Consider the following 14,384-nt stretch of genomic DNA (forward strand, 5'->3'; position numbering starts at 1 on the left):
TATACGATCAATGCCTCTCATCATCTTGTACACCTCTATCAGGTCACTCATCCTGCTTCGCTCCAAGGAGAAAAGGCCAGTTCACTCAACCTATTCTCATAAGGCATGCTCTCCAATCCAGGCAACATCCTTGTAAATCTCCTCTGCACCCTTTCTATGGCTTCCACATCCTTCCTGACCAGGTTCATTTCCCAATATCAAATCAAGTACAGCCACTCCTCTTGTAGGCTTATCTACATGCTGTGTCAAGAAACATTCCTGATCGCACCTAACAAACTCCACCCCATCTAAACTCCTCGCTCGAGGGAGATACTAATCGATATTTGGGAATTAAAATCTCTTATTACAACAACTCTGTTTTTATTACACCTTTCCAGGAGCTGTTTCCCTATCTGTTCCTCGATATCCCTGTTACTAATAGAAGGCCTATAAAAAACACCCAGTAAAGTTATTGATACCTTCCTGTTCCTAACCTCCACCTACAGAGACTCTGTAGACAATCCCTCCTTGGCGTCCACTTTTTTTGCAGCCGTGACACTATCTCTGATCAACAGTGCCACGCCCCCACCTCTTTTGCCTCCCTCCCTGTCCTTTCTGAAACATCTAAAGCCTGGCACTCGAAGTAACCATTCCTGTCCCTGAGTCATCCAAGTCTCTGCAATGGCCACCACATCATAGCTCCAAGTACTGATCCACGCTCTAAGCTCATCCTCTTTGTTCACAAGGCCCCTTGCGTTAAAATAGACACACCTCAAGCCTTTGGGCCGAGCGCATCCCTTCTCTATCACCTGCCTATCCTCCCCCACACACTGTCTACAAGCTTTCTCTATTTGTGAGCCAACCTCCTCTTCCCCAGTCTCTTCAGTTCAGTTCCCACCTCCCAACAGTTCTATTTTAAGCTCTCCCCAGTAGCCTTAGCAAACCTCTCCGCCAAGACATTGGTCCCCCTGGGATTCAAGTGCAACCCGTCCTTTTTGTACAGGTCACACCTACCCCAAAAGAGGTCCAAATGATCCAGAAATCTGAATCCCTGTCCCTTCCTCCAATCCCTCAACCACACGTTTATCTTCCACCTCATCCTATTCCTATTCTCACTGTCGCATGGCATAGGCAGTAATCCAGAGGTTACTACCTTTGCGGTCCTGTTTCTCAACTTTCTTCCTAACTCCCTGTAGTCTTTTTTCAGGACCTCTTCTCTTTTCCTACCTATGTCATTGGTACCAATATGTACCACAACCTCTGGCTGTTCTCCCTCCCACTGCAGGATATTTTGGACACGATCTGAAACATCCTGGACCCTGGCACCTGGGAGGCAAACCACCATCCGAGTTTCTTTCCTGTGTCCACAGAATCGCTTGTCTGACCCCCTGACGATAGAGTCCCTTATCACTACTGCCTTCCTCTTCCCTTCCCTACCCGTCTGAGCCACAGGGCCAGACTTTGTGCCAGACGCACGGCCACTGTCACTTCTCCCAGGTAGGCTGTCTCCCCCCCCGCCCCCCAACAGTACTTATTGTCAAGGGGTACAGCCCCTTCCCCTTCCCCCTCCTGATTGTGTCCCACTTGTCTGTCTCCCATGGCCCAGGTGTGACCACCTGCCTATAACTCCTCTATCACCTCCTCGCTCTTCCTGACCAGGCGAAGGTCATCGAGCTGCATCTCCAGTTCCCTAATGCGGCCCGTCAAGAGCTGCAACTTGACACATCTGGTGCAGATATGGCCATCTGGGAGGCTGGGAGATTCCAGGACACCCCACATCTGACACTGAGCACAGAAAACTGGCTTCACACACATTCTTCCTATCTATCCTTGTTACTGCCTGAGCCTGTTCAGCCAAAGCCCTATCGCCATGCTGCCTCTCACTCCGCTGCCCGCTGGATATGTCTGCCTTCTTTTTAAACCTTTCGTGCTCTACTGGCTGACGTCATGTGCCTGCGCAGTCTCGCCTTTCTTTAACCTGAGTAATAAAAAAACTCCCTTCGCTCTGAAAAAAATCAGCAGTTCACTCGCAGCCTTCTTGCTCCGAGTCGAAAGTGCACAGTAGAGTACACTGAATTCCTCTGTTGATAACTATTGTGAACTAGGGCACAGTTTTATAGTTCTGTAGTAGTATTGGCAGTTCTAATTTGTTCTGTATTTCAATTAAATACATATTTTTTTCCTCAGTTAAATGTTGTCTTTTTTATCCCTTTTTAACAATTTTCATGGAACTTTGGCTAATTGGGAAAACTGCTTCACTGGGCCAAAACATTATTGGTCTCGATGTGTCCAAATTAACCAGAATCTATTTTATATTGTAATTGCATGTATTGATTTGCTTGGTACAATGGCTGAAGATCATGTCATCTCCTTTTATCATATATATCAACAATAAAAAACGTTTTGTGGAAAACATCTTTTTGCTCCTTCCTATGGAGAGAGAAAAGTTAAGTTAGATTTAAAGCTCTTAAGGGTGGCTTGGTAGTATTGTCGTTAGCATGATGCTATACAACACCAGCAACCCAGATTCAATTCCTGCCACTGTCTGTAAGGAGTTTGTATGTTCTCTCTGTGCCCGAGTGGGTTTCTTCTGGATGCTCCAGTTTCCATCCATATTCCAGTGAATAGGTTAATTGGTCACGTTAGTGTAATTGGATGGTGTGGACTCGATGGGCTAGAAGGGTCTGTTACTGTGCTGTATCCCTGAATCTGAATCTAAAAAGGCTTTTTCATAAATCAGTGTAGCCATGAATATTTTCTGAAGTTGAGCTTGCCTGCAATAATCTCTATGGTGTGTGTACAGGAAGTTCCCACAAGGGAGTAGTGAGATATGTGACTGATTTTATACATTGGGCCAGAAATGTATCATGGTGAGGGCACTGTTGAGGATATTTTGACAAATGTTATGAGGCACAAACTCAGCTTCCACCCCACTGTTAGCAGACTCTTGAACAGACCTCTTGTATGATATGTTTGGCCTCACAAATCTACCTCATCTCGTCCTTTATCTTTTACCTGAATTGTGCTCTTTCTAGGATCAATTTTATTCACTATATACCTTTACAAGTATTAGGAATTTACTGTGGTGTGTTGGGTCAGGGCATGACATGAAACGAAAACAACAACAATGATAAAGAAAAAGGAATTATACGAAAATAAAGTTAGAGGTTAAAGTATAGATATGGAATGTATATAAAATGATCAGGGATCTGCCTGGGAGAAAACACTTTTAAGATGTCATAAAGTTATTGTTTTAGAAGCCCCATAGCACTTTCCAGAAGGGTACTTTTGGAAAAAGCAGTTTGCAGTATGGGTAGCGTCTTTCAGTAGCTTTCCCACTTTATTCTGCATTATTAATGTTTTAGTTTCTTAAGCTTAGACAATATCCCTCAAAAGATAATTGGCAGGTCAGTTTTTTTAAACTAAACTCCTTAACTGTGGAATTCAATACCTAAAACCATAAAGGATGAAGACTTTGTTGGCACTTTTAAACACCAGCTCAAATCCAATTTATTTCATCTTTGTTTCTAACTAACTTATTTTTGTCTTTTATTTTCATGTTTGTTCTTTATTCCATTGTAAAGCACTTCGAACTGCATCGTTAGTATGAAAAATCCTCTATAAATAAGTTATTATCATAGTTGTTATTAGCTTATTCTAGTGCAGTAAACTATGCAACGGTATGCAAGACAAGTTTTTTTTACTATATCTTGGTATATGTGCCAATAATAAACCAATATCAATATAACAGAACGCTACTACAATGAAATATCACAGTATAGAACTGGGGTTGAAACTGTGACCTTCCGACTCAGAGGCACAAGTAATTTTAACTGAGTGTCTGTTGACTTGTATTGTTTGGTGACCTCTTGTTTCTTCTGCACTGTATTCATCCTCAACCCGGCAGCTACATTCACATCAATAAGGACCAAGATTCAAAAGGTAGTTTAGGTAGATTTTTATTGATTCAGTTGAATTTAATTGCTGCATTGTGAATGCCTGCAAGAAAATGAATTCTGGTAGTATATCGTGATGTACGTATATGTACTTTGATGATAAATTTACTTTAAACTTTGCATATTTTAACAATTCAAATTAATCCACTTCAACCTGACAGAATAAGAAGTCAGAAGAGATGCTCCCTCAGATTAGATTAGATGATGGTACGAGGGGTGATTGATAAGTTTGTGGCCTAAGGCTGGCGTCAATTTTAGAAAACCAAGCACATTTATTTTTCAACATAGTCCCCTCCTACATTTATACACTTAGCCCAGTGGTCGTGGAGCATACGGATCCCTTCTTTGTAAAAGTCGGTGTCTTGGACCTCCAGAGTGGTCCAGAGCAGGGGTGATTGATGAGTTCATGGCCCAAGATAGAAGATGAGTTATTAACTTCAAACTTTCTGCATAATCACTCAAGGAGTTGAACTGCACGTGCGCGTAACAAGAGCTGTATAACTCCTCTCCTTCTACTTTAGGCCACAAACTTATCAATCACCCCTCGTATATTAACTTTGTGACATGTGCGTTGAAACATACAGCTGACGGCACTGTTTCTTATCAAACTAAATCAGTGAGGATTGTGGATTGCCATGATTCTGGCGCCAACATAGCTTGTCCACAGCTTATTAACCCTTACTAATCCATATGTCTTTGGAAGGTGGGAGGAATCTGGAGCATCTGGAGGAAATGCACATGGTTAAGGGAGAATACAAACTTCTTAGAGACAGTAGCGGGAATCGAACCCATATGTTACAGCTGGCACAGCACTAGTGTTACATTAACTACTATGCTACCTTTACCATGCCACCTGCAGTGCCTCAAAAGGTATTCATCAGGATGCAGGTTTGTGTTGTTCTTTCTTTAAGACTCATTGCTGTCTCTTTCACAGATGACCTGGCAGAGCTGTTACTGGGAGAATCCAAGCTGGAGCAGTATGTGAAAGATAACCCAATCAAGCCAGAGGCTGGTCCTCCAGAAGGCAAGTCAAAGCTGATCGAAGTGAAGAAACATCTCATTGCAGCACTGGACAGAGGCAACTTGAAGGTAAGTACATCTTCAGTTCATGGACACTTTGCAAGCTTTGTACCTCTATCAGTACAACATTCTGATTTCACTGCTATCAGTTTGATCTCCCTCCTACACTCACAGTGGTGCTAAAAAGTTTGTGAACCCTGCAGAATGTTCTCTATTTCTGCATAAATATGACCTAAAATGTGATTGTGTCTTCACGTAAGTCCTAAAACTAGATAAAGAGAACCCAATTAAATAAATAACACAAAAAACATTATACATTAATTTTAAAATATGCACAATTTTTGAAAGAGTTGATTTTTCTTTTGCTGAGTGTTGGGTAATGAGCAGTTACACTGTACGAAGTACCATTTGTATGATGTTGTCTTATGGCAGTGGTCAGCTTGCTACAATACAGGATGTTGTTCTGTGGTACTGTACAATAGCAGTGCATACTGTGTGATATTGTGAGATGGTCAGGGAAGGGAATGAAATACACTCAGTTACATTTCCAGAGAAAACCCTGGGGAAGTGGTTCAGAGGTAAGCGTTAAAGAATAGATTAAAGATTAACTTTACTTGTCATATGTACAGTCAGCCCTCCTTATTCATGGGTTCCGCATGCAAGGATTCAACCAACCGCGGATCGGGAAAACCTGGAAGTTCTCTCCAGCACTTGTTTGAACATGTACAGACTTTTTTTCTTGTCTTTATTCCCTAAACAATACAGTATAGCAACTATTTACATAGCATTTACATTGTATTAGGTATTATAAGTAATCTAGAGATTATTTAAAGTATACAGGAGGACTTGTATAGGTTACTGTGGATTGGAATCGTATAAAAAACCCAGAAGTTCTCTCTCCAGCAGTTAGTCAAACATTTGTCTTAGTATATAGTATATATTTTACCTTCCTATGCATATAAAACACTTAAGAAACACATATATTTCAATAATTAAACCACTGCATTGCTTAGTAATAATTGTAGCTTTCAACAGGGCAGGGCCTTTCACATGCTCCATTATTCTCACTTTATCCTTTAAAATTGTTCCTATCGTTGACTGACTGTAGCCTAATGCTTTTCCAATGACCGATGGTATTTCACCTCTTTCTGATTGCTTTATTATTCCACTTTATTTTCAATCGTGTTCGTTTTCCGCCAACGGAACAGAAACACTGTGGATTCAGCAGTAGCCAGGGGTGGCGGGTCCCGAGCTCCCCCGTGTCCTAAAGTCCACCCACACTGAGACAGGTTAAATAAGGGACTTGAGCATCTGCGTTTTTTGGTATCCGTGACAGTTCCCAAAACCCATCCCCCGTGGAGAAGGAGGGCCGACTGTGCATTGAAATAAACAGTGAAATGTGTCGTTTGTGTTAACGACCAACACAGCCCAACCCCATGTGGTCATGGAGAGAATGTACAAGCTCCTTGCAGACTGTGGTGGCAATTTAACCTTCTTGTGCTGCACTGTAATAGCATTATGCTACTGTGTTTAGATCTAGAGAAAACCCAGGGAAAGTGGTAAGAAGAAAGCTTTAAAGATCAAAACACAATTGCTGGAATGGCCAAATAATGAGAGAGGATCTATGAGAAGTTGGTGGTTAGCTAGCTGCCTGAACCTTCTGGGAATTCCTCTTCAAATTGCCCACTGTCCTGACTATTGTTATTCCTGTAATGTTGCTAAGTCTAAATCTTATAACTTCCCATCCAACAGCGCTGTGGAAATGCCTTTGCTACTTGCAGTCCAATGGTTCAAGGTAGTGCATCACCACTACCTTGTCATTTGTGGTTAAGGATATACAGTATATATAAAACTCGTGTAAGAGTAATGCAGTATGAGTTAAGTTTGTGTAGCACTCAGATCAGGTGCTACACTCAGTGCTGGAGGAACTCATAGGGTCAGACAGCATCTATGGAAGGAAATGGAACAGTTGATGTTTCAGGTTGAGACCCTTCATGTGGACTGATGAAGAAAGAAAGAGAATTTCTTCAGAGTAGGCATACCTAGAAGAGACATCAGAATCAGGTTTACTATTGACATATATTAAATTTGTTTTGTGGCAGCAGGACATTGTAATGCATAAAAAGTTACCAGTTTTATGTTTTTTAAAATTAAATAACGTGCAAACAGAGGGCAAAAAGTGACGTAGTGTTCATTGTCCATTCAGAGATAGAGACTTCACAGTGGAACAGTAAAATGGGGACATGAAGGGTCTCAACCCGAAACGTTGACTGTCCATTTCCTTCCATAGGTACTGCCTGACCTGCAGGGTTCCTCCATTACTTTTTGCATTGCTCCAGATTCCAGCATCTGACGTCTCTTGTGTCTCAGGTCAGGAGCTGTTAACTCATCCTATTTGTACTCTATTCTGTTTTCAGCAAGAATTTATGCAGGAAGCCAACATGCTTTTGGCCAAGTGTTATTACGTTGAAGGTGACCACACAAGAGCTCTTGCTCTATATGACAAGATAATTCTGGACAAGATGCAGCTGGTAGCAGTGCCTGTTTACAGACTTAGAATCATTGCCGAATCCTATGCTACAAAAGGTGCGGACATTTTTCTTAAATTAATCTGAAACTCCTTTTTGTTGTTTTGATGTCAGTTGAAAATAAGAGCTATTGTTTGTCTCTTGTGATGGGTAGTTTTGACAGAATGTGATCAAGACAATAGATAGTTAATATAATCATTTTAAAGTTCCTTTAACTACTTAGCTTGACTTGTATATTGCTAAGCAATCCTCCACACTAAACAGAGGGAGAAGCAAACTGCAGCGAGGTTCCCAGATTAAGGAAAGGATGCTGAACCCAGTCTGAATTAACTTGATGCACCCACTTGTTGTCCGAAAAGCAGCTGCTGCTTTCCTGAGATGCATTCTCTAATCGGTGTGACACCGGAGGAGTAGGAATGAACAATTCCTTTGTTATTTCAATTGCAACTTTCTGGAACAGTCAGCAAAAACATGTTCAGTATCATTGGTGGTATTGTGAATGTCTTGGAAGGAAATATAAAATTGTAAGTTAATTTTACTGCGCAAACAGCTGAGTTTGAGTAAATACGCTCAAAGTAGTTAACTCTGCTAAAGTTTAGAACATGGTACTTTCTAGATGTTGATATGTAGAAAAAGGTTCATTGAATCGTTTGTCTTATTGGGGTAGGAAATAATAGTCATTTAACGTCTCTGTACAGACACAAAGGATGTGTTTTATTAGTTTAATATAGAACATAGAACTATATAGCACCATACAGGGCCTTTGGCCCACATTGTTGTGCCAAATTTTTAACCCCTCCCTCCCACATAGCCCTCCATTTGCCTATCCAAGAGTCTCTTAAATGCTTCTAACGTATCTGCCTCTACTGCCACCCCGGTATCGTGTTCCATGTACTCACCATTCTCTGTGTGTAAAAAAGTACCTCTGACATCCCTTTATACTTTCCATCTATCGCTTTAAAATTGTCTCATGTTAGCCAGTCTCTGTCTGTCCACTTGATCTGTGCTTATCATCTTTATACACCTCTATCAAGTCACCTCTCATCTTCCTCCATTCCGTCTGGGGCAGCTTCTTCATGCAAGTGGTGATGTGTACTTGGTAATGAGCTGCCGGAAATGGTGGCTAGGGCACATTTAAAAGCCATCTAGATAAAAACAGAGGTAAGATGCTTGCTGCAACACGGTTGGCATGGATGAGTTGGGCAGAAGGGCCTGTTTGAATGCTACATGACTCCTTAGACTAAATGATCACCGCCTGCTCCTATGTTATAGACTTACACGGTGAATGGTAGGGTACTGAGGAGTGTAGTAGAACAAAGGGATATGGGAATATAGATCCATAATTCCTTGAAATGGCATCACAGGTAGATAGGGTCTTAAAGAGAGGCTTGGGCACTTCGGCCTTTATAAATCAGAGTATTGAGACAGGAGTTGGGATGCTGTGTTGAAGATGTATAAGATGTTGATGAGGCCAAATTTGCAGCATTATGTGCAATTGAGTTCACCTACCTACAGGAAATATATCAATAAGATAGAAAGACTATAAAGAAAATTTACAAAGATGCTGCTGGGACTTGAGTTCCTAAGTTATAGGCAAAGGTTGATAGGTTAGGGGTTGATTTCCTGGAGTGTAGGAGAATGAGGGGAGATTTGATAGAGGTATACAAAATTATGAGGGGTATAGGTAGAGTAAATGCAAGCAGGTAAGACTAGAACTAGAGGTGATTGGTTAAGAGTGAAAGGTGAAACATTTGAGAGAGCTTTGAGTAAGTACATGGATGGGTGGGGTGTAGAGGGCCATGGTCTGGGTACAGCTAGATGGGACTAGGCAGAATAGCAGTTTGTCACGGACTAGATCTATGAAAAACATAAACCTGTTACGACACGGGCTAATTGGTCTAAGCACATCAGTATTTACACTTTTTTCAAGAAGTGTTCTGTTGGGAAAAAAAACAAGCTGCTGAAGGAAGTCAGCGGATTTGGCAGCATCCGTGGAAGGAAATGGGCACATCTTTCCTTTATACAGGCAAGAAGAAGTGCACGTAGTGCGGTCTAAATAGTGTTTTACAAAATTGCAACATCATGTCCCAACTCTTACATTCTACACACAAACTTATGAGAGTGAGCTTCTTTCTCTGATTGTTTGTCAGTCTTTGTTTATGTAAAGTTTCTCATAAATTCTCCACTATTTCTTTATTTTTCTGTAAATACCTGAGAGAAAATGAATCCTAAGGTAATATATAGTAGCATATATGTATCGTACTTTGATACTAAATTTTACTTTGACTTTTATCACCCTATTGACCTGAGTTGTCACTTTCAGAGAACGATGGAATTAGACCCCAAGGTCCACTCTTTAAGAAGGGAGGAAGGTAAAAGAAAAGAAATTATAGGCCAGTTAGCCTCACCTCAGTGGCTGGAAAAGTGTTGGAGTCTATTATTAAGGATGAGGTTTCGGGGTACTTGGAGACAAATGATAAAATAAGTCAAAGTCAGCATGGTTTCTGTAAAGGGAAATCTTGCTGGACAAATCTGTTCGAGTTCTTTGAAGTAACAAGCAGGGTGAACAAAAGGGAGTCAGTAGATGTCATTTACTTGAATTTGCAGAAGGCATTTGATAAGGTACCACACATGAGGCTGCTTAACAAGATAAAATTCCATGGCATTACAGAGGACACACTGGCATGAATAGAGGAATAGAAACATAGAAAACATACAGCACAATACAGGCCCTTTGGCCCACAAAGCTGTGCCAAACATGTCCCTACCTTAGGACTACCTAGGCATTACCCATAGCCCTCTATTTTTCTAAGCTCCATGTAGCCATCCAGGAGTCTTTAAAAGACCCTATCGTTTCCACCTCCACTGGCAGCCCATTCCACAAACTCACCACTCTCTGTGTAAAATAAAAACTTACCCCTGACATCTCCTCTGTACCTACTTCCAAGCACCTTATAACTGTGCCCTCTTGTGCTAGCCATTTCAGCCCTGGCAAAAAGCCTCTGACTATCCACACGTTGCATCTCATCATCTTATATACCTCTATCAGGTCACCTCTCATCCTCTGCTGCTCTAAGGAGAAAAGGCCAAGTTCACTCAACCTGTTGTCATAAAACATGCTCCCTAATCTAGGCAACATCATTGTAAATCTCCTCTGCACCCTTTCTATGGTTTCCACATCCTTCCTGTAGTGAGAGACGGAGTACTCAGTAATACAGGGACCGGAGTAGAGCAGGAGCAGGGACTGGAGCACATGGCAATACAAAACCACAGACTGATGGCTAGGGGGAAACACACAAAAAGACAGAGTTCAACTGGCAAGCGGGATGCAGCGAGTGGGAATAAAGGGGGCCTTTTCTGGTTGGCTGCCAGTGACTAGTAGTGTTATTATTGGGACTGCTACTTTTCACATTGTTTGTCAGTGATTTAGATAATGGAATCAATTGCTTTGTGGCAAGGTTTGCAGATGATACAAAGATAGTTGGAGGGGTAGGTAGTGCTAAGTAAACAATGTGATTACAGAAGGAATTAAACATATGGGAAGAAATGGCAAAAAAGTAGCAGATAGAATACAGTGTTGGGAAATGTATGGTAATGCATTTTGGTAAAAAGAACAATAGTGCAGACTATTATCTAAATGGGGAGAAAATTCAAACATCAGAGGTGCAAAAGGACTTAGGAGTCCTCATGCAAGACTCCCAGAAGGTTAATTTACGGATTGGGTCTGTGGTAAAGAAGGCAAATGTAATGTCAGCATTCATTGTAAGGGGAAGAGAATACAAAAACAAGGAAATAATGCTGAGGCTTTAAACAACAGTAGTCAGACTGCACTTGAAGTATTGTCAACCATTTTTGGGCTCCATATCTCAGAAAGGATGTGATGTCTTTGGAAAGAGTCCAGAGGAAGTTCATGAAGATGATTTTGGGAATGAAGGGGTTAACATGAGGGGCATTTGGCAGCTTTGGGTTTGTATACACTGGAATTTAAAAGAATGTTGTGGGGGTGGGAAGATCTCATTGAAGCCTACCGAATGTTGAAAGGACAAGATAGGATGGATGTGGAGAGGATGTTTCCTATGGTGGGAGTGTCCAAAACTAGAGGCACAGCCTCAAAATTGAATGGCGACCCTTTAAAACAGAGTTGAGGCCCACCAAGAGAAATTGAAAGTAGATATCCCTGGGCATGGTAAACAGAGTCTTTCAAATATTTGGGCATCATTATGCCAGAAGGTTTGGCAAAATTATCAGAATGCAATTATCCACCTATATATAAAAAAAAAATTAAGGAAGATATAACAAGGTGAAACCTAATTCCTTTTTTTTAGTCTCAGTTCAAGGATTGAATCCATTAAAATGAATATACTGCCCAGAGTGTTATATCTCTTTCAGACCCTACCATTAGAAATTAACCAAAATCAATTTAATGAATAGAGCAAGAGGTTATCAAGATATATATGTCACAGTAAAAGGCCTAGAGTTCGTCCCAAACTTTGCAGTTAGCCAAGGAAAAGGGGGGATGGGGGCCTACCTTCTCTTAAAAATTAATATTTTGCAGCACAGTTGAGAGCTGTGATATGCTGGTGCAACCCATCATATGGAGCTCAATGTAAAAACATTGAGGAGAGGATACTTTCCATCCCCATAGAGGCAATTTTGGCTGAGAACAACCTACAAAGTTACATAAATACTATTGATAATCCATGGGTGAAATGGACTCTTAAAATATGGAAAACTATTATAAAAGAATATAATCTAGAGGGAGATATTGCAATTCTTAAATGGTGTGCATATAACTCGGATTTTACTTTGAATAAACTGGATGCTAGATTTAAGGAATGGACAACTAAAGGAATAACAGTTGTTTGCAATATAATGAAAGAAGGGACACTGTTCAGTTTTGAAATGCTTAAAGAAACACTTACTAGAAAAACAAGACTTTTATCGGTATTTGCAGCTGCAACAGTATGTTGATAGGAGGGTTAAAAATGTAACCAAGGCAAGTACATGCTTGATAGAGCTATTTAGAAAAGCATATAATTCAGATAATGGTAGTAGAATCATTTCAAGCATGTATAAGGGTTTGTCAAATCTTAAAACACATTCGACTTCATACATTAAAACAAAATGGGAGATGGAAGGAGGGATAATCATATCTGAGGAAGAATGGACAATAATATGGAGGTATCAATGGAAGTGAACCAGTTCACAGAAATGGAGGGAGTTTGAATGGAAAAGCTTGATAAGATATTTTATTACATCCTCTCAGAAATCCCTTTATGATAGATTGTAGCCTCCCTATTTGCTGGAGAAACTAGCAAAGTGGGGGTAGAAGGGTGGGTTGGCAAGTTTGCAGATGACACAAAGGTTGGTAGTGTTGTAGATAGTGTAGAGGATTGTCAAAGATTGCAGAGAGACATTGATAGGATGCAGAGGTGGGCTGAGAAGTGGCAGATGGAATTCAACCCAGAGAAGTGTGAGGTGGTACACTTTGGAAGGACAAACTCCAAGGCAAAGTAAAAAGTTGTCTCACAGGTATATAGTGTAGTTAAGAAAGCTTATGGGGTGTTAGCTTTCATAAGTCAAGGGATAGAGTCTAAGAGACGCGATGTAGTGATGCAGCTCTATAAAACTCTGGTTAGGCCACACTTGGAGTACTGTGTCCAGTTCTGGTCGCCTCAGTATAGGAAGGATGTGGAAGCATTGGAAAGGGTACAGAGGAGATTTACCAGGATGCTGCCTGGTTTAGAGAGTATGGATTATGATCAGAGATTAAGGGAGCTAGGGCTTTACTCTTTGGAGAGAAGGAGGATGAGAGGAGACATGATAGAGGTGTACAAGATATTAAGAGGAATAGATGGAGTAGATAGCCAGCACCTCTTCCCCAGGGCACCACTGCTCAGTACAAGAGGACATGGCTTTAAGGTAAGGGGAGGGAAGTTTAAGAGGGATATTAGAGGAAGGTTTTTCACTCAGAGAGTGGTTGGTGCGTGGAATGCACTGCCTGAGTCAGTGGTGGAGGCAGATACACTAGTGAAGTTTAAGAGACTACTAGACAGGTATATGGAGGAATTTAAGGTGGGGGGTTATATAGGAGGCAGGGTTTGAGGGTCGGCACAACATTGTGGGCCGAAGGGTCTGTAATGTGCTGTACTATTTTATGTTCCATGTTCTAAATTGTGGAAATTAAAATGCAAACCATTACCATATTTTCTGGGATTGCCCTGTTATCAAAGGCTATTGGAGTGGAATACACAATGCCCTACAAGACATTTTTAAATGTGAAATACCCTTAGAAAGTAAGACCATATATTTTGGGCATATACCTCAAGAATGGTTGAAAAGAGATAAATATTTAATGAATATACTGCTGGTGGCTGGTAAAAAGACTCTTACCAGGAAATGGTTATCACAGGAGAGCCCAACCTTAAACGCATGGATGGAAATTACAATGGACATTTACAAAATGGAGAAGATGACAGCATCTGTTAATCATAAGCTGGAACAATTTGATTCATACTGGGAAAAATGGTTTAACTACATAACACCTCATAGACCTGATTTTATTCTCACAAATCAACTCCCCACTTGTACATAGTTTTCTCCTTTTGCTTGTTCTTTCTTTCCTCTCTTTTCTATAAGTGTATACCTCAGATAAATATTATGTGGAGATTTGTGGCATATATGGACTATATGATATATATGTACAGTATCCGAAATACATCTTACGGAAATGTTTGTTTGATGATGAACTTCAATAAAAAATAAATCACCAAAAAAAGAGCAGAGTTAAGGAGGATCTTTTTTATCCAGAGAGTAGTAAATCTGTGGAATGCTCGGCCACAGACAGCTGTGGAGGCCAAGACCGTGAGTATATTTAAAGTGAAAATTGATAGTTTACTGA

General features: G+C 40.8%; 1 protein-coding gene across 2 annotated transcripts in view; it reads left to right on the plus strand.

Annotated features, from left to right (window-relative positions):
- ttc7b (tetratricopeptide repeat domain 7B) overlaps nt 1-14,384 on the plus strand; it is a 478,574-nt gene that overhangs the window by 6,746 nt on the left and 457,444 nt on the right. For both annotated transcript variants that reach the window (XM_059961183.1, XM_059961187.1), the window contains exons 2-3: nt 4,870-5,024; nt 7,373-7,541. In XM_059961183.1, coding sequence (XP_059817166.1) covers nt 4,870-5,024; nt 7,373-7,541 — 324 coding nt within the window. The remainder of the gene's footprint in view (nt 1-4,869; nt 5,025-7,372; nt 7,542-14,384) is intronic.

This window comes from Hypanus sabinus, chromosome 2 (genome assembly GCF_030144855.1).
Source record: "Hypanus sabinus isolate sHypSab1 chromosome 2, sHypSab1.hap1, whole genome shotgun sequence".
NCBI classification, from domain to species: Eukaryota; Metazoa; Chordata; class Chondrichthyes; order Myliobatiformes; family Dasyatidae; genus Hypanus; species Hypanus sabinus.